This window comes from Akebia trifoliata, chromosome 4 (genome assembly GCF_017979445.1).
Source record: "Akebia trifoliata isolate Shusen 1 chromosome 4, ASM1797944v1, whole genome shotgun sequence".
Taxonomy (NCBI): domain Eukaryota; kingdom Viridiplantae; phylum Streptophyta; class Magnoliopsida; order Ranunculales; family Lardizabalaceae; genus Akebia; species Akebia trifoliata.
The window spans coordinates 42,709,838-42,734,060 of record NC_141378.1 but is presented as its reverse complement, the minus strand read 5'-3'; the positions used below and the strand labels follow the sequence as shown (position 1 = coordinate 42,734,060).

Here is a 24,223-nt window from a genome sequence, read left to right as displayed (position 1 = left end):
TGTGGTGTAATTAATAATTTAAGAAATTGGGGTGTAATAAATAAAAGTTGGGATGCTAATAGTAGCTCCATTTTTTAATATATACTTTTGTTTTTACTAATGATGAATGCACGTGGTGAATCATACGTGGTTTGTACGTGGCTGATGTGGCAAGGGCATAGGACCGCAAATCTTTTTTCCTTGTGTGTCCCGAAGAAAAAGATCTATGATTATGTGCCTTTGCCACGTCAATCGTGTACAACTTACTGCATGCATTCGTCGTAGCTCTTTTTTTTTCCTTTCTAACTAAACCCCAAATTTTAACAAGTTTCAAGTACTATGGCTTTTCAAAGGAGAATTTTAATAGCTTGCATAAAATAGAAAAGCTTGGCTTGTGTGAAGGGCAAAAAAGTGATTGACTCTCTTTCGAGGTTTGGGAGTTACTGCTTAGTTCAAGGTCTAAGAGCTAAAATTTGACTTTGAATACGGATTAGAGATCATGAGTTGAAAGAGATTTGATTATGGATTTCGAAAGGTATTAGGCACCGAACCCGTTTGATTAAAAATTAGTCTCTATTACAATCCATTGACTAAACTATAGTCAGCCTACTTTGAAAACTGTTATACTAGAGGTAACATGATCCTTTCATATCATTTTAGGTGCAGTCACAATGAATCAAAGTCACAACAAAATTAAATCCAAATAATGTTAATGGATCCAACATTGACCCTAAAAGCAAATCATTACACTGGCAAGAAAGTCTTTCATCGCACTTAGAAACGATTTGAAAACCGAATCCTTTATCCTATTCTCTTACATCCTTCCACAATTGCATGGTCTTCTGAAGAAAGAGTACGCAATTGGTTTAATTGAATAACTTGCTCTTAATCTCATGTAAAAATTGATGATGGATTGCCTCTAACAACCAATCAAGCTTGATGGTGGTCACCAATGTCTGTGAAGTTCATCACTGTTACATCTTGTTCATTTTGAGTCTGTCGGAGCCGGTGGCATACTAGATCAGGTCTATCATGATCTTTCCCCAAAAATACAAATTAGAATTGTATGACTTAAATAGAAAAAATCTTATTGAAGTGCTTTTAAATAAAATGATATTTGAGATCGTAAGACAATATTAAGAAAGTTTGTAGAAACATGAAGAAATGTAAGATTTTTATTAAAAGAAACAAAAATAGTAGTGAAGAAGGACAAAAAAAAAAATTATGTCTGATGATGGTGGATGACAGATGGCGTCATCGCCATCATCGAAGAAATGGTGTACCAAGATCAATGTGCTTAGTGGAGCTTGAGTTGTGATTTCATGAAGAAATTTAATTTATTGAGTATTCTTGGATGATTATTATATGAACCATACTGGGATATTTATAAAGATTATATCTCAACCAAGATATAGAAAGGAGCCTAATATAGAGATACCTATTATATATCTATAAAAATTCATAATATAAAATATCTTAATAGATATTGCTAAATATTTTATCCTCCATCACTACTTTTCTTTTGTGATGAGATACATGCATCATAATATGATGCATCTTATTCTCTTTCAATAAAGAAGAACTGATTTTGTTGAGAAATCTTGAATGAATATTACATGAACCTTGATAGGAAACTAGCCTAACATAAATATTCTAATTTATTTGTACTTCCTAATGTAGAATATCATAATTGATATTGCTACATACATTATTCTCTACCTTCCTTTTGAAATGAGATACATTGATAATGATACAATGTATCTCATGCATCATAATATATAGCATCCAATTCTCTAATAACATCTACATCAACATGAAATTTTTTTTTATTCAAGCATAGTAATAAGCTTCACATTTCATAAACATACACATATAACTAAGGATCAAAAGTAGAGATAAAAGAAAGTTTTTCAAATATATAATACCATGAAACAAAAAAAACTAATGATAGACATCTCAATCTAAGGGAAATTTTCTTTGTCTTGTGATAATTAACAAGAATCATATATTATTAAACAATAGATATTTTGGTGAGAAAGGATAAAATTTCGTCTGTGACTTCTTGGGCTCTCTCTTGTTGTATGAAATGGTGACCATCATTTATGATGACTACTTCAAGATTGGGTACCAAGCTCTTGAAAATATCTCCCTCTATGTAGTCCTTAAGACCACCAGATCGAAACCCAATGTCTTTATCACCAATTATGTATTTTGTTGGTACTGTAACTTTTGATCCATCCCATGGTGCAAGAAGCTCCCAATTCCTATATTTATAAGATTTACTTTAGATTCGAGTGTTAATAGAATATGTGGGTCTGGACAGAATTGAATGAAGGAATATGATCCGTTCAGTTAACCCCAAATCTTTGGTGCAAAGAATCGATGATGTTGACTTCAGGTCTAAGCATGGTTTAAAAGGGGGTAGCAAATCCTCTTATTTGTAGCACTGTATCGCACTTTTTCAATGATTGTGAGAGTATTACGTTGAAAAAAGCTTTTTTGACTTGATAAAGGGCTTTGAAATTGGAAAACTAGTTAACTCCAAAATTTAAATGAAATGACTTTGCTTTTTGACCACTCTCTCTCAACCATCGAAAAAATGCTACGGGGAAAGAACCTCCCCCCGACACACAGTGGATACGTTCCCTTAAAAGGGATCGTTATAACGACTTACTTATCAACCTTTGTTATTTACCTAGTACCATTAGGGTTGCCAATGGAATGGGTTAGATACAAAAGCATGATATGTATCAATCAGTACCTCCATGTCAGAATCAAGGATTTGGGCTCCTAGAAGAGTTCAATCCAACAAATACTCAATTTGATAACTTATTGGATAGTTTTTGGATCAAGCATGTCCCAATCCCATAATATGTTTGATAATATACAAATAATGTATTATATATATTTAAATAAGCCATGCTAGAGTGACCTCAACAGGGGACACACGGGGGACATCTTGAAATGGTGATGCACGCATGTCCGTAAATGTGTTTTACTCATATCTCAGAGAAAACGCATTTATGGGTATGCATGCCATCACGTCAAGATGTCCCCCGTGTGTCCTCCAGTGAGGTCACTCCAGCGTTAATCTATTTAAATATATAATCTATATTATATTCTATAAAATAATTCTGGGGTGGCATTGGTATTTACTACGATTCTCACATGTCTAAAGTGGAGGTGCGCACATAACCGTATATATTTTTACTTGTATCTCGAGGAAAGACATCAATGGTGTGAGAATCACAGTGAAAAACAAAGTACCCCCCAGGATTTTCCTATTCTATACATACTTTTATGAACTTGAATTGAGTTAATTAGTATCAATCCCAAATATCGATATTTTGGATTGAATTCGGAACAACAAATATTATAATTGATCAGTTTTGAAACTTAAATGGACAGATGTGATCGGGTCTGGACTGTGTTTGAGTCTAATAATTTTCTTATCAGGACCGGTAGCAATTTTCTACCAATCCAACCCGAACAGATCCATTGACAGCCCTAAGTACTATAACTGTATAACATTTAACTAGGGCTGTCTTAGGATCGATCGGTCAGAACGAACATGAGTAGGGTCTTAAATGGGCAGATATTTACGTGGCAAAATCTAATCCTAGCCTGGCCTGCCTTAGCCCAACCTGACTTCATTTGGGCCAATTTCTAGGCCTAGCCAAGCCCATTAAATGGTCTGCTGAGACTGGGCTCCTGGCCCAACAGACCTGTACTCCTAAGTCCTAATCCAAGCCCAGCCCTCTTAATAAAAGGGTTCACTCAAACTTTCTTTGCAGAAGCCTAATCCAAACTATACTATAAGGTATACTTACAAGTCCATGGCTCGGTAGTAATTTAAGGGACCTGTGAATCCTGATTCTAGAAATTTATCAGCATAAAATTGGAGTTCTTCCTCAGTAATCCATGACGGGGACGATGATGGAGTTTCAAGAAAGTCAACAATCTCCATGCCAGGAGGAGCAATCAGAAGATCATCCTTGTTGATCAACATGAATTTCTTCATCACTGTTAAATAATCATATCGTGCAAAAGCCTTCTCTGCCCGTCCAGGTTCCTATCCAACATCACAATTAACCAATTCATATTAACAGAAATACATGCATGCATAGATAGCTAGAAAAGTTGGATTCGAGTCCTTAAAAATATGGTTCGGTCGGATCAAGTATATAGTTCCAAAAACCTTGACGGATTGACTAAATGGCAATTTCATACCGATAAGCGGTTAGTGCCCATTAGTCATGAGTTCGATATCTAGTATGAGCATTAATTCCTCATGGACCCGCAAGGGCACACTCTCACTTACCTGGAATTCCTCATAAATTATTATTATTTTTTTTTTTGTCAAAATTCTTATAATTTTGTCCTTTATAACCATGTTGCATCAAATCATGCTTTTTGATGCCACAATTTGATTCAGCTAGGATCCACTTCAAGGTATATTAAATAACAAATTAACCTTATAAATTTAAATTTTATGACGTGGATCCCCACTTCAAGGTTTGCTATGTAACAAATTTGATAAAGTAAGTTCGGTGGGTAACAAGTAAGGTTTGAGTTATTAGAATTCCAAAAGAGTTTTTGTAATAAAAATGCAATAGTTAGATCTGCCGAGTAAATCTCTCATTATATAATAGACACTAGATAAAATGAAAGAGACATAATTTTAACTAATGAAATTATATGATCTCTATGATTGAAATTCTCCCAAAATGCTGATTCATTTTAATTGGTTGTTTTGGTCCTTGGATTGAACCTTCTTTATTTTTAATTTTTTTAGGGACAACGTATCTTTATTTGCTAAAATAATTAAGGGTGAAGATTGCACTGTCTTCAACCTATAAATAAACTTTAAATCCACAAAGAGATAATACTTCTTTAAAATTAAAATTTTATGAAAATCTTAATAATAATATAATAAAAATCGTCCCCTATGGACCCCACACTCCAAATTTGACTTGACTCATACCTGCCTACAGAGCAGAACTTATTAAGAAGAGAGATTTACTAGGCAGACTCATCCGTGCATTATATTTTCAAAAACTCCCTTATTTTATCAAGTTTGTTGCCCAACAAACATTTTTTTTTTTGGGAAGGGAGAAATAATTACTTAAAGGACCCTCATGGAGGGATTTTTTTCTAAATAATCCCCAAATTTTGGATGATCTCTTAATAGTCCATCAAGTAAACTTTTCTTTTCCGAATAATCCCTAGACCTCATCTCCCACATTTTTCATGATTGAATGTCCTAATCGTACGAAGTCATCATTTTCATAAAATAAAATAAAAAATAAATTGATTTTTGGCATCTCAATCGAGTTTCGAAGACTCTATTACGTCATAAAAAATTTAAGAAGGAAGCATAAGCCATTTTCAAGGCTTTTTTCAAATATTTTGAAGATGTGTAAAAAATTGGGGCTTTTTCACTCTTTTTTATCCTTACTTTTTGAATGAAAATCAATCAAGAGTGATTTTTTTTATAGATGAAATCATCTAAACAAGTCGTTATCTCAAGTTTTTAGTCAATCTTTTTATGTATTTTAGTAAAAGAAAGCTCGAAAATCGAAAATGGGTGGATTTTAATAGTGTCAAGTTCACTACTTTTTATTTAAAAAGTGGTGAACTCGATAATAAATAAAAAGCATTTAGTTCGACAAAAAATAAAAGTGGTGAACTCAACAATATAAATAAAAAAAAGTGATGAGTCAGCCAATAATGAGGGACCATTTAGAAAAGAAAAGTTTACTAAATGTCCTGCCAAGCTACCGTCAAAAATTTAGGGACTATTAGAAAGAAGTCCCTCCACAAAGTTCTTTTAAGTAATTTTCCCTTTTTTTGTCTTCTAAAAAATATATTAACTTGACTCACTTAATAAGATTTGCAATCTTACTAAGGTTTGCTGGGCCTAGGGCTAGCAATGATCTAGTTTTTGTCCGGAATCCGATTCAATCCAATCCGAAAAAAGTGGATTCGGATATAGAGTTTGAGTTTTTTGGATCGGGTTCAGTATTAAATACAGAAATCTGATATATTTCAGATCGGTTTTAGACTAACTTCCATTCGACCTGATAAAACATGATCTGGTGTTTTAAATACAAAACCTCCATCTCTTAGAAAAAATGAGTTTCCCAACCCATCGACCTCTAAAGAAACTAGGGCAAATCATATATTCTTCAAGCCCCTTCATTGCTCTATCTCTCTCTCTCTCTCTCTCTCTCTCTCTATCAATCAATGCCCATGTGTCACAGCCGTATTATTTTGAAGCGAGGTCGTGTGGTGCAAGGGGGTCAAATCCACTTGCAAACCTATAAAATGATCGTATACCACACACACGTAGCTAACAAACAAGTAAATGAGGCAACACGAGGTAAAGCCCGGAGGTAACTTTGTTGATATAATATTGATTACATGGGGTAACGCATTACAAAAGCAATAAGATGCGTTACAAGCAATAGATGATCCTATGACACGCGGGACTTCCACGGAGTTGGACTTCAACAACGTGGGTGTAGACCGGGGATTGGGATAGCACTAGACACCCTTCCTATAAAGAGTACGCTAAGTCTTTCCCAGGTTTCCAGAAGGAAACATCAAAAGTGGAGGCCGGTCATACTCCTTTATTATAGAAATGTCATTAAGCTAACAAGTATGCCCTAGCACGGGGCTGACATGTACCTCTAAGCTAACAGATATGCCCTGGTACGGGGGCTGGCATGGCTTCATATATCGAGCCTTACATATTGTTACATGGGTGCTCCCGGGTAGCTCTGGGGCGAGCTTACACCTAACTCTAGGTAACAGATGTTATGGCCGTTACAGACTCCCCCATCTATTCGGCAGACGTCCTTGTCGCATTGACCTGGCAAAATCTTCAATCTTCTTTTTGAAAGGTTATAGGTTCTCTGTACTCTCATGTGTAGCTTCAAATTTTGGCCTGTCCTGTGTGACATAGTACTCCATGTGCTGCTGCTGTTGTTGCTGGATGGAACTGCTGCTGAAATGACATCTTCGAGAACTTTATCGACAACACGCTCTGGCTGAATAGCTGAATGAAAAGATGTACGTGTTGGAATGCTGCGCGTGGGACCTCCTGGATTTGCATGGTACGGCTTGAGACTTCTTGCATGGATGACAGAGTGAATGCTGCGTAACCTGTATGGTAACCAGAGTTTAACAAACCTGTACATCCTTGGACTGTGTCTCCTGTAGCCTGAAACAATAGTGTGAGAAGTTAAACACTGTTGGCCTGTGATAAGTTCAAAAATACTCTTGTTGAAGGAAAAGTTCTTCTGAAAGGTGGAATTGAACAAATTCGCCCAATTCTGATGGTTGGCATTGGCAAGATGCCTGAAATACTCCAACGCAGAACTGAATCTCTCCGTTGGCCAAACTGATTGCTGATGTCCACTGGTTGGAAAGTCAAACTGGAATCCAAGTAATCTACACGGTCCGTCCCGTAACTTCCCTATGACTCTTGAATTTCTAACGTTGACAACAATCTTGGGCACATCCCAATTCTTGTTGATACTCAGACGTAGTAACTGAGGGGCTTCTTCTACAACTTGAATATGACAATAACATGATCTTTGACCAATCTTGAAAAGTACTTGGCTGTCCCAAGTTTATCATATAAGTCGACAATCGGCTGGATAGGATACCTGTTCTTGATGGTGATCTTCTTCGATGTTTGACAATCGACACAACATCGCAAAGACCCATACTGTTACTTGCTAAACTCAGCTAGTCTTGGAGGATTCATCCTGAAAGGCCCCTCTGTAAGAGGTGTAGCAACAGGTAGCAATTCATTCTGATGATCTATCAACCTACGTGGCTGTAGTGTCTTCGGAAGCTCATTCGTTTTCACGTCATCAACTTCTGCTAAAACCTGTGTAACTTGTGTGGGAGTTGAACTATGGTCCTGTTCTGCGGATTCAAATTTCAAGGAAGCAATGTACGATTACTTACCTTTCTTTAACCATTTTTTCAACTGAATGGCTGAAATCAACTTTCCCTCTTCCTTACCTGTGGAGACGGGAACAAAACTTGGACATTCACCTAGCATGCCCAAGGTGTTGGCAAATGGCATTGGTACAACCATGTTCTGTCGCATGAAATCCATCCCAATGACAACTCTGAACTCATTGAGCGGAACTGCGAGTAAATCAAACTTATCCTTCCATGTACCTATCTTGACGGACACTGACTTGGCTGAACCTTTGATAGGAGTGGCTTGGGAGTTTACAGCTTTCATACGGCTTGAACCCTTATCGAGCCGGATATTGAGACGTTTCACCTATGCAGGAGTAATGAAGCTATGCGTTGCTCCTGTATCAACCATTGCCTGGGTGGTCTTGCCGCCAACTTTAATGTCCACATACATAAGACCTTCCAGCTATTCTGAGTCTCAGATGTCTACTTCAGTGCATTCAATAGATGCAAGGCTCCTATGTGAGGAGAATCTTCATGATCTCATCCACTCGTACACTCGTGACTAAGGTTACTCTGTGAAGCTACTAGTGTAGTCAGTTTGGCTCACTTTGGACACTTAAATGTCTTGTGAGGCCCACCACATAAAACGCATGCGTGCTTGTGATGACGGTTGACTAGCGAGGTACTTTTGCTCTGTGAAGGGGAGGAGTTCCGTGAAGATCCCTTACTAAAACTCTATCCGTGCCCTCTATTCTTTCCATTCAAGAATTTCTTTGTGTACTCAGGTTGCTGGTAGTAACCCTTCGACTGAGGGTGTACATCTTGTTTGCTCCCTCCCGTAGGAGTATAATCAGTCAACCGCTCGGCTGCTACAATTACAGACGCGAGATCTTCTACACGTTACCGTTGGTGTTCTGTCTGAACCCAAGGCTTGAGTCCTTCTTGGAATGAGAACAGCTTGTTTTTCTCTGACATGTCACGGATATCAAGCATCAAGACGGAAAACTGCTTGATATACTTGTGAACTGTACCTGTATGTTGGAGTTGCCTCAACTTTCTACGGGCAATAAACTCCACGTTCTCTGATAAGAACTGATGTTTCAATTCTTTCTTGAGGTCCTCCCATGTATCAATAGAACATTGGCCACATTCCATCTCGGTGTACTTTGTTCGCCATCATAGTTTGGCGTCACCTGCAAGATACATAGAAGCAGTTGTTACTTTTACCTCTTCTGAATCTAGACGAGCTGCACGGAAATACTGTTCCATGTTGAACAGGAAATTCTCGAGCTCTTTCGCATCGCAAACACCATCGAAGATTCGTGGCTCGGGTACTCGCAAGCACGAGGGAAAATCATTACTACTGGTAGGCCGATCATTAGCGACGGCTCGGACCAGGAGACCTACCTTCATAGTGAGCTTCGTAATCTCTTCTTGTAAGGTGACTAGGTTTCTTCAGGTATTTTCCTCGAGGTCATTTACTCTAGCTTTGATAGTCACAGATTCTTCTTCCAACGTGTTCTGGCGACCATCTAATTACGCAATACCATCAACCAGACCGGATAGCATGGCTACCTTCTCTTCTAATACTTCAATGCATTCCTTGTTTGTACGTGGTGCTGGATTGTTTGGAGTGAGTTGGTTCGCGGTACTAGTAGCTTCTCTTGCCATCGTTCGCGTGAACTAAATGGAAACTAGGGGAAGAGCATAAGGAAAAAACCAACATGTACCTAAACTAACGTTGTTGAAATTCCAACTGTGTTCAAATAACTGTAGCTCTGATACCAACTGTCACGGCCGTATTCTTTCGAAGCGAGGTCGTGCGGCTCAAGAGGGGTCAAGTCCACTTGTAAGCCTGTAAAATGATCGTACACCACACACACGTAGCTAGCAAACAAGTAAATGAGGCAACATGAGGCAAAGTCTGGAGGCAACTTTGTTGATATAATATTGATTACGTGGGGTAACGCGTTACAAAAGTACTAAGGTGCGTTACAAGCAATAGATGATTCTATAACACGCGGGATTTCCACGGAGCTGGGCTTCAGGGCTTCAACAACATAGGTGTAGTCCGGGGATTGGGATAGTACTAGACACACTTCCTACAAAGAGTACGATAAGTTTTTCCCAGGTTTCCAGAAGGAAACATCAAAAGTAGATGTCGGTCATATTCCCTTATTACAGAAATGTCACTAAGTTAACAAGTATGCCTTGGCACAGGGATGACATGTACCTCTAAGCTAACAGATATGCCCTTGTATAGGAGCTGACATGGCTTCATATCGAGCCTTACATATTACTACATGGGTGCTCTCGGGTAGCTCCGGTACGAGTTTACACCTAACTCTAGGTGACAGATGTTAGCCATTACACCATGACTATGACAACTGCTCTATTACGATCTACAAGTTTTTCTCCACTTTTCTCTTTAGTTTAGTCGAGTCAATTTCTTTCTATCAAGAAAGAATAAATTGTTGAGTTAGTTCTTAGATTCCAGGATAGGTTGTTGAGTTAGTAACTCACTCCTTTTATTGAGGAGAAGAGTAGGAATTAGTTAAGTCATTTAGTTTATAAATTTTAAACCTCTAGCAGAGAAGAGGAGAGAAGAATAACTAACTAATTCAATTTCTGTTCTTTTATTTTGAATTCTGTTCAATTATTAATAGAATAGCAGCATCATTTTGGTATCAGAGCATTGATCTTGCGACCATAGCAATAGCTACACCACCACCACTTGGCTTTGCAAATCCAGTTCCCAATCAGACCATTGAGTTCAGAGACGAAATTGAAACCAGGAAGAGAGAAATCGTTGATTTAAGCATTAAAGTAATATAAGTCACGGAAGCTGTTATCTCAATCCAGACTAATTTCAACGCCCCAAATTTCCTCCACAAGTTGATCCTCCCCTTCAAATGCCTAGACAACTACTATGCCAAAATCAACCTATCTTCAATGGCTTCCAAGGCCCCTATGGTTGAATTTCCCCACTTTCGACAGCACTGATTTAAAGGACTAGGTTTTTCGAGCACAACAATTCCAATGACTGAATGGTGTTCCTGAAGAACATATGGTGGACTTGGCAGCAGCTCACTTACTTGGTGATGACATTCCATGGTACCAGTGGCTAGCGACAACTAAGGGGCGACCAACTTGGATCGAGTTCAGCAGAGCCTTGTCCTCTCGGTTTGGTTCGATAGAAGATGATGACCTTGAAGGGCCATTAGCTAAACTATGCCAAACAACTACTGTCAGAGACCACTAGACCAAGTTTGAATGACTTGCAAATCGAAGTCTTATCTTACCTGAGCCATTTCTTATCTGTAATTTTATTTTTGGAATATATGAGGATATTCGAGCTAGTGTGAAGTTGATAAATCCTCCCACATTGATACATGCATACACAATAGCCAAACAACAAGAAAAGGCCACCATTGCTATAGTTAGTGTTGTATCTAAACGACAGTCCAATAAAACCCCCTTTCAACTAAACATCATAGCCTTAAACACCTCCACCTCCACCTCCACCACCACTTCCAAACCCACCATTTAAGTGGACAGCTCCTAATCTATCCACTTCAGCCACCTTTCCATCAAGAGTCCGACACCTTAGCATTGCCGAGTAGCAAGAAAGAAAGGCCAAAAACCTTTTTTCAATTGTAATGAATAGTACTGCCCTGGTCATCGATGTAAAAAGCCCCAACTACTATTAGTAGAGGTTGATGACAGTGTTGCCCCCATGGAAACATTTGAAGGGGACAACGAAGAAGAGCCACCCATGGACCTCTTTCTTCATGCCTTGTGTGGTACCAAATGTCTAGAAACAATGTGCCTCTTGGGACAAATCAAACAACATTCTTTAATGATTTTGGTTGATTTCGATGTAACCCACAACTTCCACCATCCCAAGATTGCAAAACGTTCTGGATTGAAGATAACACACTCAAAACCTATATCTATACAGTGGCCAACAATTTTAAGGAACCGAATCCTAGATGTTGCAATCATGTGATGTTAACATTGCAAGGACATACATTTCATCCAGATTTTTTCTTACTACCAATATGTGGTTATGATGTTGTGCTTGGAACTGAATGGTTACGATCACTTGGAATTATCTCTTGGGACTTCAACCAAATGAAGATGATGTTCTATCAAGACAAGCCACAAATCTCTCTGACTGGACTAAACCCTTTTGTTGGTACAGTTAAGGACTCAAGTGAGTTTTACCAACTCATGTTATAACAACAGCTTGAGTTCTACATCCATCTCATGCACCTTCAGCTTATCCCACAACAGATTCATGATCCCAAGGTGTCTTTCTTGCTTCAACAATATGCAACTATATTTAAGCAACCGCGTGGGTTACCTCCAAGTAGAACGCAAGATGATCAAATACCATTATTACCAGGCAGCACACCACCGAATGTGCGACCGTATCGATAATCGCATTTCTAAAAAAATAAAATTGAAAAATTAGTTCAAGAGATGCATGACTCATGTATTATTCGGTCTAGTACAAGTCCATTTTCATCTCCTGTTCTTTTAGTAAAAAAAAAGGATGAAAATTGGCAGATATGTGTGGATAATCGTGCTCTGAATAAATTCACGATAAAGGATAAATATCCGAAATCACTTATCAATGAATTGTTAGATGAGCTACATGGAGTAGTAGTGTTCTCAAAGCTAGATCTGCGATCTAGCTACCACCAGATAAGGGTGACTGAAGCTGATATCCCAAAAATTGTTTTTTGTACTCATGAAGGCCATTATGAGTTTCTTGTAATGCCTTTTCGATTATCCAATGCACCAGCAACATTCCAAGGCTTAATGAATGAGGTTTTTTAGCCTTTTCTTCGTTGATTTGTGTTGGTATTTTTTGATGATATCCTCGTCTATAGTAAAAGCTTGAAAGAGTATTTGGATCATCTCAATCAAGTATTTCAATCATTGCATAAGCATCAATTATTTGTGAAAAAAAAATTGCGCTTTTACATACTTATCAATGGAGTACCTTGGTTATATAATTTCAACCACAAGAGTACAAGAGGAACCTTCTAAAATTGAAGCCATGAAGCATTGGCCTAAACCATCTACTCTCAAGACATTGCGAGATTTTTTGGGACTCATTGGGTACTATAGAAAGATTATCAAGGATTATACCAAGATTGCTGCACCTTTAACTCATATGCTACGAAAGGATTCGTTCATTTGGTCACTCGAGACAGAAATAACTTTTGAAACTCTCAAAGAAGCTATATTTACTACTCCTGCATTAACATTACTAGACTTTTAGAAGTAGTTTACCATCGAATGTCATGCGTCAAGCGCTGGTATTGGTGTGGTACTCACACAAAAGGGTCAATCATTGGCTTATCTTAGTAACACCTTAGCTGAAAAACACATGAAGTTTTCGATCTATGATAAGGAAATGCTTGCAATAGTCCTTGCCATATAAAAATGGCATCCTTATCTATTGGGAAGACATTTTAAGGTTATTACTGACCACCGCACATTGAAGTATTTCATGGAACAAACATTATCTACGATGGAGCAACAAAAATGGCTTAAAAAACTCATTGGGTATGACTACGAAATAATCTACAAACAAGGCAAAGAAAATAATATTGTTGATGCCCTTTCACGCATACAACAAGAACCGAAGTTGCTTGCCATATCCATTCCGCTTTTCAACTCCATGCAATAAATTCTTGATGAATGTTCCAAAGATGACAGCTTAAACAAAGTTGTTTAATAGGTGCTCCAAAACTCTTCTTCCATTCCACACTACTCTGTACAAAATGGCATACTTCGTTACAAGGGGAGAATAGTACTTCCATCATCCTCACCATGGTGCACCAAAATCCTACAAGAATTCCATACTAGTCTAATTGGGGGTCATTTTTGGTTCCTTTCTACTTACAAAAGAATTTCTATAAATTTTTATTGGAAGAGACTTAAGCAAACAACAAAGAAGTTTATGGCTGAATGTGATGTTTGCCAACGTACTAAAGTTGAAATAATGGCTCTACCCGATTTATTGCAACCCTTGTCTATTTCGTCTGAAGTTTGGATTGACATATCTATGGATTTTATCGATGGTCTTCCAATCTCAAATCATTTGTCTTTAATCATGGTTGTGAAAGTGCCATCGATCTGTGGGTTGTGGATCCACTTCTTTTGGGTGTTAAGGAGTCGCCACCTAGTTTTGCAGTCTAAGAACCGAAACATGACTCAAAATCGAAAAATGTACTAATCTACAAAAAAGAAAGGGTCTAGGATTCACGTTACGGGATCGGAAGGTGTTAGGCATTGATCCCGCCTGGCAAACGCCGATCTCTACTTGTCCCAAAAATTATTATATTGCTAAAAACGACTTAAAAATCAAAATAAAATATTACCTTTGTTACCTTGAGTGATTGCGGTAATTGGTTCCCTCAAAATTGGTGGAGAGCGTCCTCATGTGAGTTTTCTTACTTTTTTTTATGTCACTAGATCTGCTTATGATCTCTAAAACGAGGTATCATTTTCCTAGATCTGAGTATTTTTTTAATTTTTTAGATATTTTTTGAAAGGTTTATGGGTGTTTTTTGAGTAAAAACTAGGGTTTAGATGTTAGGTATGGAGTTGGGACTTCGAATTTAGGGTTTTGGGAAGGTTGGGGGTGTTTCTAACCTCTTTTTATTAGGGTTTCTCTTAACCTGCGAGATTGGGTTGTGAAGGCTCATATTTATAGAATTTTTTTTGGAGTTTTTAAGTATGACTAAGTCTATTTTAGACAAGGTGAATTAGGGTTTCTTATATTAGGATTTTGAATTAGGATTTTAGGGTTTTGATTCTTACGTACAATGAAGAATATTTTAAAGATTTTTTAGAGGACCTCCTTAATTATATCTTTAATTCTTTGGACCCCCAGATGGAGGGGTCTTTTAATAAATGTCAGGTGGGCTCTATTTGAACTAGTGAGCTACCAGTTAAAATTTGGCCCGTAGGCTTAATTATTGGTTTTAATTGTTTAAAATTTTTAATTCAATTTATTAAGATTTCACTTTGCATTAATTAATGTTTTAATTATTAATTTCAAAATTTTAAATTTTTAGGGTTGGAAAATTAATATTTTGTCCCCGAAGACGACTTTTGCATTTTGAGGTCGTTTTTCAATGTTTTGGAATCATGTTTTTGTAAAAAATTCAATGGGAGTATCGGTTTCTGTTATTTATGGATTTTTAGTGTGAAATGATCGTGGATCCTATGAAGGCGTTTTCATAATTTTGTCGAATTTTATGAAAAATGGTGAAATAATTTATTTAGTTTTAATTTGTTGTTTTATATGTTCGATGTTTTGATGTTAGGAGTATTTTAGTAATTTGATCATTTTTTAGCGATTTTTCTCATAAAGCTTTTTTTTTGTCTAAAAATGATGATTTCTATGTTTTTGGGCTATATTTTCTTAGCGTAGCGTGATTTCTAAAGTTTTGCTTATTTGAGATATCTCATTTGAATTTCTAAAATATATCTAGTAACAAACAAAAAATATTGAAATATTCATCCATCATTAGGAACCGTCGCAATCGGGTTGACGAGTTGATTAATAAGGCGAGTGCGAAAATGAGGTGTCTATAGGTGGTGGTTTACTAATTAAGTATGCACACTTTTCACCATTAGCTCATCCTTACACAACAGCAAGTATGGCGAAAATATTTGTTTGTGACATCGCCAAATTACATGGCATGCCAAGGTCAATTATTAGTGATCGAGACCCGATTTTCATAAGTCAATTTTGGGAGGCCTTCTTCAATATGCAAGGAACAAAGTTATGTAAGAACTCTACCTATCATCCACAATCCGATGGTCAAATCGAAGTTGTAAAATGTTCTATGGAATAATATTTGAGATGTTTTGCAAGCCACCGTCCCCAACAATGGATAAAGTGGTTACCTAGGGCAAAATTTTGGTACAACACCTCATACCATAGCTCGCTTAAAATGTCCCCCTTCCAAGTCGTCTATGGTCGCACTTCACCAAAAATGAATACATATATTCTAGGTATGAAAAATGTTCAGACGGTCGATACAACACTCCAATATCGGAACAAGCTACTTCAAATGTTAAAAGAGAACCTCCTCTCAGCTCAAAATCGAATGAAAATACAAGTCGACAAACATTGCACATAACGAACATTTGACGTAGGCGATTGGGTATTTCGTAAACTCCAACCATATCGTCAACACTCATTGCGAAAACATAAGGATTACAAGCTTGCCCCACGCTTTTGTGGGCCATTCCAAATCGCATTAGTCAGGTGGCATACAAGCTTGCGATCCCAACTAGAATAAGAATCTATCCAGTTTTTCACGTATCTTTACTCAAAAGACGGGTGGGCAACTTCGTCAGTACAAGCTAAACCATTCCTCCCATGATTGATGTATAAGCACAAGGGTGGCAACCTACAAAAATCTTTGATCGTGACATCTTTAAATACCACAATAAACCAATTACCAAGCTACTCATCAGACAGGCTAATCAATAGAAAATACAACTTGGGAAGTCAATGACGAGTTTGTAGCCCATTTTCCAAATTTCATGATTTGAGGACAAGTCAGTTAAACCATATGGGTGTAATGTTATAATCCACAAGTTTTTCCCCACTTTCTCTTTAGTTTAGTTGAGTCAACTCCTTTCTATCAAGAGAGAATAAATTGTTGAGTTAGTTCCTGGATTCCATGAGAGCTGGTTGAGTTAATAATTCACTCATTCTATTGAGAAGAAGAGTAGGAATTAGTTGAGTCATTTAGTCTATAAATTCTGAACCACTTGCAGAGAAGAAGAGATGAAAACAACTAGCTAATTCAATTTTTGTTTAGTTATTTTGAATTATGTTGAATTATTAATAGAATAGCAGCAATTCCTATCATGCTCCTCAGTTTTGCAATATAGAGATGGAGATTCTTAAAACAAAAGGAAGAAACAGAGATTGAGAGTGCCCAATCATCTTCTTTCGTCTCCCCTTTCTTATCTTCAAGATTAGTGCTCAATCATCTCTATTATTACTCTATTTCTTTCGATCCCAATCGATTTCTTGATTTTTTTTATCCGACTAAGAAGAGAAGGTCATTGTCAAAGAATACTAAAACCTTAACCCTTATCTTTCCTTTGCCTTCTTAGATGATTCATCGGGATTCCTCTTCATGATCTCCTCCAGTTCCATGGATCTTCAAAAGTGTTTTAAGATCAAAACCCGAACGATCTCCAATGTTCTTGGCATTGGATTGGATCGGATTGGATTTGTCATAGATTGATTAAACTATTAATCGGATTGAATCATATCTGGATCAAATGTCAAAAAATTTAGATCGGTAACAGGTGGGTACTAATCCGATATTGAACCAACGAGCGTTATCAAATTAAACATCGATGGATCTCTTTCTCCTATAGATGGTGGCTTCAGCTTTATAGGAAGGAATCAAGAAGGTTTGCTAAATTTTGTCGACACATCTGGTTCAGATTTGAATGATATCATTTCTTTGGAATTGACAGCCATTCTTGAGGCCTTGAAGGGTACAAGATCTAGAGGCATCTTTCACTTATCCTTGTGTTCAGACTCGCTCTATTAAATTAATTGTACCAATAGCAAATCGAGCCATTCTTGAAAACTGATACGTGGATCAATACGTATCCTATTAGAAGTCATTTTTAGGAGTTTATAAGTAGGAGTTGTTCTTCATTTAGGAGTTTCTATTGCTATTTCTATCGAGAGTTTATATATTTATGTAATCTCATTGAAATGAATCAAAGAAGTAAGTAATTTTTCAGTAAATATTTAAGAGGGTTTCCCCCTGGACGTGGGAGTAATTGTCTTCTACTTAGAATCTTCTTCTTTCCTTCTCAGAAATATTAGGATATAGTTAGAGAAATTCAAGATCTCTTGTCTTTGTTTGCTTTTTGCAATTTCGAATATCACTGGAGGGAAACTAACAGAGCAACAGATTTTATTGCCTGATTGGGTACGATGGGTAGAGATTTTATTTTGATTGAAAATGTTCTTTCTATTCCGCAAGAGCTGTCGAGAATTATGTAAGATGATCTATCTTGTAACTATAATCATTAATTCAATAATATAAGGGGTGGTCCTTCCAACCTCCGCTTACCAATAATAAAAAACGGGTGAGGCAAACATTTAATAATGCTTACGGGCACAAAATATATTGCAATTTTGTGGTTGGGGATAAAAATTTTATCATGAGAAAAAAATTCTCCCCAATTGAGAGAGAGAGAGATCATACCTGGAATTGACAAATGTAGTGTCCATCCCCAAACATTTTACTCACATGGCCAATGGTCGAAGTTGGTGATCGTGATGAGAAAGGGACATACAAATTAACAAGTCCTCGGACTCTATCCGGCCTAAATATACTGAGATACCAAGCAACAATAGCTCCCCAATCATGTCCAACTACAAATGCCTACACAAACAATACAAAAGAACATATCTTTAACGGTATTGATAAGTTTTAAGATAACTACCATAGTTTCATTAAAGAGTCGTGCTAGAGTGAGCTTAAGATTGACCTCACTCCACACTTTTCTGATATAGAGGTGCACACAAAACCATAGATGTTTTTCACTCATATCTATGCTTTTCTTGATGAAAGCATCTATTGTTAGTACCCACCTCCACATCAGAAAAGTGTGAAGTGAGGTCATTTCAGCCTTATTCTTCATTAAATTAAGAAGATTAATGCTGAAGTGACTTCAAGATTGTACCTCATATCTCATTGTCCTGGCGTGGAAGTGTGTCGGAACCATAACTGTTTTTCATCAAGATACAAGTGAAAAAGCACCTATGGTTCCTACACACTTCCACGTCAAGAAAGTGAGATATGAGGTACAATCTTGACATCACTCTAGCACGACTCAATAAAGAAACATGCAAGGACTATTAACCACATTTTTTTGTAAGCCACAAGGCCAACACATTTTAAGTATTTTAACGGCAATTGAATATAATTAAAGATTGTCAATATTTTGGAAAACCCTAATACATTGGAATTAAAAAGAATCCTCGTTAGAGTTTTATTAGAAAACCTTGACGGTGAGGAATCCTACAAAACATGAACTACGGTACTCTCATTTATATAAGAATGGAATGGCCCCCTATTATAGAAATCGACTAAAATGGTTGGATTATTAATTCTTGTGTTTTGGTCGTTATCCATCAAGAATAGAAAAATCCTAGTCGATCAAAAGAATAAAGAGAGAAATAGAAGAATGTGAGTCTAGTATTCAAGAAGAGAGTTGATTCGGTCCCACAAAGGGGAGATTTTTTTTTTTTTTATACTGATTTTCTCTAGTACAGATTATTGATCTCAATAGCATAAGGTACATTTCCTTATAACATTTTAAATTTGAGATCATAAGCATGATGAGATCTTGAGATATTTTATAGATTCTAGACAACGAAATTTATGTTGAATGAATTTTGTAATCCATATATAAAAATTCTAACAAGGATAGATAGCTACAACTATCCTAACCTAATTATCAAAGTAATAATCTTAATCTTCATCAAATATGATTTGATATATATATATGGGTCCCGTTCAGCAACAAACATTTTGGCAAAACATTTTTCAAAACATGGGTTAGGGGTTTTGGAATGGGCTGATTTTTGGTGAAGATGATCTCCACGGTGAGGAGATCATCCTCACCGAAAATCAGCCCATTCCAAAACTTCTAGCCCCAGTTTACAAGTTGAAAAATCGTGGACCGTCCATTTTTTGTAAATCATTTTTGATGGGGTTAGAAGTTTTGGAATGGGCAGATTTTTGGTGATGATGATCTCCTCACCGTAAAGATCATCCTCACCAAAAATCAGCCCATTCCAAAACCTCTAACCCATGTTTTGAAAAATGTTTTGCCAAAATGTTTGTCAAAATGTTTGTTGCTGAACATTTATATATATTACAACATTTATGACAATGATTTTCCTTTTATATGGGTTAGAAGTTTCAGGGTGAAGTGATTTTAGGTGAAGTTGATCAACTCACCATGGAGATCATCCTCACCAAAAATCAACTCATTTTGAAACTTCTAACCCCATCAAAAGTGGTTTATCAAAAAATTAGTAGTCCACAATTCTTCAACTTTTAAATCAGGGTTAGAAGTTTTGGAATGAACTGATTTTTGGTGAGGATATTTGGTGAGAATGATATCCTCACCATAGAGATTATCCACACAAAAAATCAGCCCATTCTGAAACTCCTAACCCCATTAAAAGTGGTTTATCAAAAAATTAGTAGTCCACGATTCTTCAACTTTTAAATCAGCGTTAGAAGTTTTGGAATGAACTGATTTTTGGTGAGGATATTGAGTGAGAATGATATCCTCACCATAGAGATTATCCACACAAAAAATCAGCCCATTCTGAAACTCCTAACCCCATAAAAAGTGGTTTACAAAAAATTGTTGTCATAGATTTTATCACAATTATATATATCGGGTTATTTTGACAAAATCCTAGACAACATTCTAGATAAAGTTTTGTCTTATATACCTAAAAAGTTTTGGAATGGGCTGATTTTTTGTACGGGTGATCTCTATAGTGAGTAGATCATCCTCACAAAAACTCAACCAATTCTGAAACTTCTAACCCCATGAAAAGTGGTTACAAAGTTATAGTAACGATTCACAATTCTTCAATTTATAAACTAGGATTAGAAATTTCAAAATTGACTGTCTTTTAATGAGGATGATTTTCTCACCATAGAGATCATCATCATAGAAAATCAGCCCACTCCAAAAAATTTAGTCCATATAAGACAAAATGTTCTTTCTAGAATGTTGTTTAGGATTTTGTCAAGAGAACGTGTGTGTGTGCGTGTCTTAATAAAATGCAACAAAAAGTTGAAAAAGGATTTTTCATGTATATATAGGGGAGCGGTTCAACAGTCCTAAAGTTTGTCAAACATTGTGCCAAACATTTTTCAAAACATGGGTTAGAAGTTTTGGAATGAGCTGATTTTTGTGAGAGTGATCTCTACGGTGAAGAGATCATCCTCTCCAAAAATCAGCTCATTTTGAAATTTCTAATCCTAATTTACAAATTGAAGAATTGTGGACCGTCCTATTTTTGTAAATCACCTTTGATGGGGTTAGAAGTTTTGGAATAGGCTCAAAAAAAAAAAAAATCAGCTCATTTCAAAGCTTCTAACCCATGTTTTGAAAAATGTTTGGCACAATGTTTGGCAAACTTTTGGGTTGCTAAACTGCTCCCGTATATAATTTACCATTTTTGTGGCAAGACATTGAAGATGGGGGTACTTCAGTCATTTAAAATGATATAGTGAGATGATTAAAGAGGAATTCACTACAAAAATCGAATTACGTTACAAAGATTAGAGGTGCTGAAGTCTAAGAGCTTTAGGATAAGTGTACATGGAGTGGTAAAATTTAGTACTAAAATTATTAAAATTTTTGTTATCTCGAGTCGTCTATTATATCAGTCAAACTGAAACAAATTTTTTATAAGATCATAATAAGATGAATTATGTTTTATGAAATTAAATATTGGATAGTAAAGAAGCATCATATTCAATCAAATCGACTCGACAAGTTGTAAATTATATGAGAGAAAGAGAGAGAGAGAGAGATGACCTGTTGTTCACCGAGTTCATTGAGAAGACCAACGAGATCACCGACGAGATGAAAAACAGTGTATGAGGAGTGATGAAGAGGAGAGTCTGTATCACCATAGCCTCTCATGTCAGGTGCAACCACATGGTAACCTTTGTTGGCTAAATGGGTTATTTGATGTCTCCAAGAGAACCATAGTTCAGGGAATCCATGAAGAAGAAGAACAAGAGGTCCACTACCTTTCTCTGCTATATGCATCCATATTCCATTAGTTCTCACCCTTCTATGATTCACATCCACCATTATTTCCATTCTCTCTCTCTCTCTCTCTCTCTCTCTCTTACACCTCCCTTTTGACTATATCTACTTCAATTGCTTACATGGGACGAAAGACAGATTTGACCATTTTGAAACTCGGCTCGAGTCAACTGTATGACTCTCAAATCGGTACATAATTTTGAAACTCAATATTTCCCCTCGTCTCATATCAAGATATCGATGTGACTCGGCCAAATTATTTAATTTGTATATGATATAAATAATTTAACTCACAAAATATATATATATATATATATATATATATATATATAAATTGGTACATAATTTTGAAACTCAATATTTCCCCTCGTCTCATATCAAGATATCGATGTGACTCGGCCAAATTATTTAATTTGTATATGATATAAATCATTTAACTCACAAAATATATATATATATATATATATATATATATATATATATATATATATATATATATATATATATATATATATATATATATATATATGGGAAATGTTCAGCAACAAACATTTTGGCAAAACATTTTTCAAAACATGGGTTAGAGGTTTTGGAATGGGCTGATTTTTGGTGAGGATGATCTCTACGGTGAGGAGATCATCATCACCAAAAATCAGCCTATTCCAAAACTTCTAACCCCATCAAAAATGGTTTACAAAAAAATGGACGATCCATGATTTTTCAACTTGTAAACTGGGGCTAGAAGTTTTGGAATGGGCTGATTTTTGGTGAGGATGATCTCCTCACCGTAGAGATCATCCTCACCAAAAATCAGCCCATTCCAAAACCTCTAACCCATGTTTTGAAAAATGTTTTGCCAAAATGTTTGTTGCTGAACGGGACCATATATATATATATATATATATATATATATATATGGGTCCCGTTCAATGACTAACTTTTTGGCAAAACATTTTTCAAAACATAAGTTAGAAGTTTTGGAATGGGCTGATTTTTGGTGAGGATGATCTCTACGGTGAGGAGATCATCATCATAAAAAATCAGCCCATTTCAAAACTTTTAATCCCTTCAAAAATAGTTTACAAAAAATGGAGAGTCCATGATTTTTCAACTTGTAAACATGGGTTAGAAGTTTTGGAATGGGTTGATTTTTTGTGAGGATGATCTCCTCACTGTAGAGATCATCCTCACCAAAAATCAGCTCATTCTAAAACTTCTAACTCATGTTTTGAAAAATGTTTTGCCAAAAAGTTAGCCATTGAACGCTACCCTATATATATATATATATATATATGGGAAACGTTTAGCAACCAACCATTTGCCCAACATGTTTTGTCCTACATGGCGCAAAAGTTTTGGAATGGACTGACTTTTGGTGAGGATGATCTCGACGGTTAGAAGATCATCCTCACCAAAAATTAGCCCATTCCAAAACTTCTCACCCCATGTTTACTAGTTGAAAAATAATGGACCGTCTATTTTTTGTAAATTATCTGTGATGGGGTTAGAAGTTTTGGAATGGGATGATTTTTGGTAAGGATGATCTCCTCACCATAGAGATCAGCATCACCAAAAATCAGCTTATTCCAAAATTTCTAACCCATGTAAGACAAAACATGTTGGACAAATTGTTAGGTAAATGGTTGGATGCTGAATATATATATATATATATCATCTTCACCAAAAATCAGTCAATTCCAAAACTTCTAACCCATGTAAGACAAAACATGTTGGGCAAATTGTTGGGTAAATGGTTGGGTGTCAAATATATATACATGAGAAATGTTCTGCACCCAACCATTTATCTAACCATTTGCCTAACCATTTTTGTCCTACATGGCTTAGAAGTTTTGAAATGGGCTAATTTTTGGTGAGGATGATCTCTACGGTTAGAAGATCATCCTCACTAAAAATCAGCTCATTCCAAAACTTCTAACCTCATGTTTACAAGTTGAAAAATCGTGAACTGTCCAATTTTTGTAAATCATTTTTGATGGGTTTAGAATTTTTGGAATGAGCTGATTTTTGGTGAGGATGATCTCCAAAACTTCTAACCCATGTAAGACAAAAATGGTTGGGCAAATGGTTGGGTGTCAAACGGGACCATATATATATGTGTGTGTGTGTGTGTGTGTGTGTGTGTGTGTGTGTGTGTGAAGTATTCATAGGCTCTAAAGAGAATCTAATCTTGTGCCAAGCATTTTTGAAAATAGGGATTGAAGAATCGTGGACTGTAAAATTTTTATAAATCACTTTTCATGAGGTTAAAACTTTTAAAATAAACTAATTTTTTGTGAGGATGATCTCCATAATTCTAAAATCTTTAACCCATACATTGAAAAAAATGTTTGGCACAATGGTTTGACTCTCTTTAAAACCTCCAAATGTCACCTTATATATATTCATAAAATTA

General features: G+C 36.3%; 1 protein-coding gene across 1 annotated transcript; it reads right to left on the bottom strand.

Annotated features, from left to right (window-relative positions):
* Window positions 1-1,837: 1,837 nt before the first annotated feature.
* On the bottom strand, window positions 1,838-21,905 carry LOC147405084 (epoxide hydrolase 1-like). Its single transcript, XM_086441218.1, has 4 exons — window positions 21,574-21,905; window positions 18,204-18,383; window positions 3,810-4,051; window positions 1,838-2,243 (listed from the first exon to the last, which is right to left on the bottom strand). The coding sequence occupies exons 1-4, from the start codon at window positions 21,862-21,864 to the stop codon at window positions 1,991-1,993; spliced, it is 966 nt and encodes a 321-aa protein (XP_086297344.1). The 5' UTR covers window positions 21,865-21,905; the 3' UTR covers window positions 1,838-1,990.
* Window positions 21,906-24,223: the final 2,318 nt, after the last annotated feature.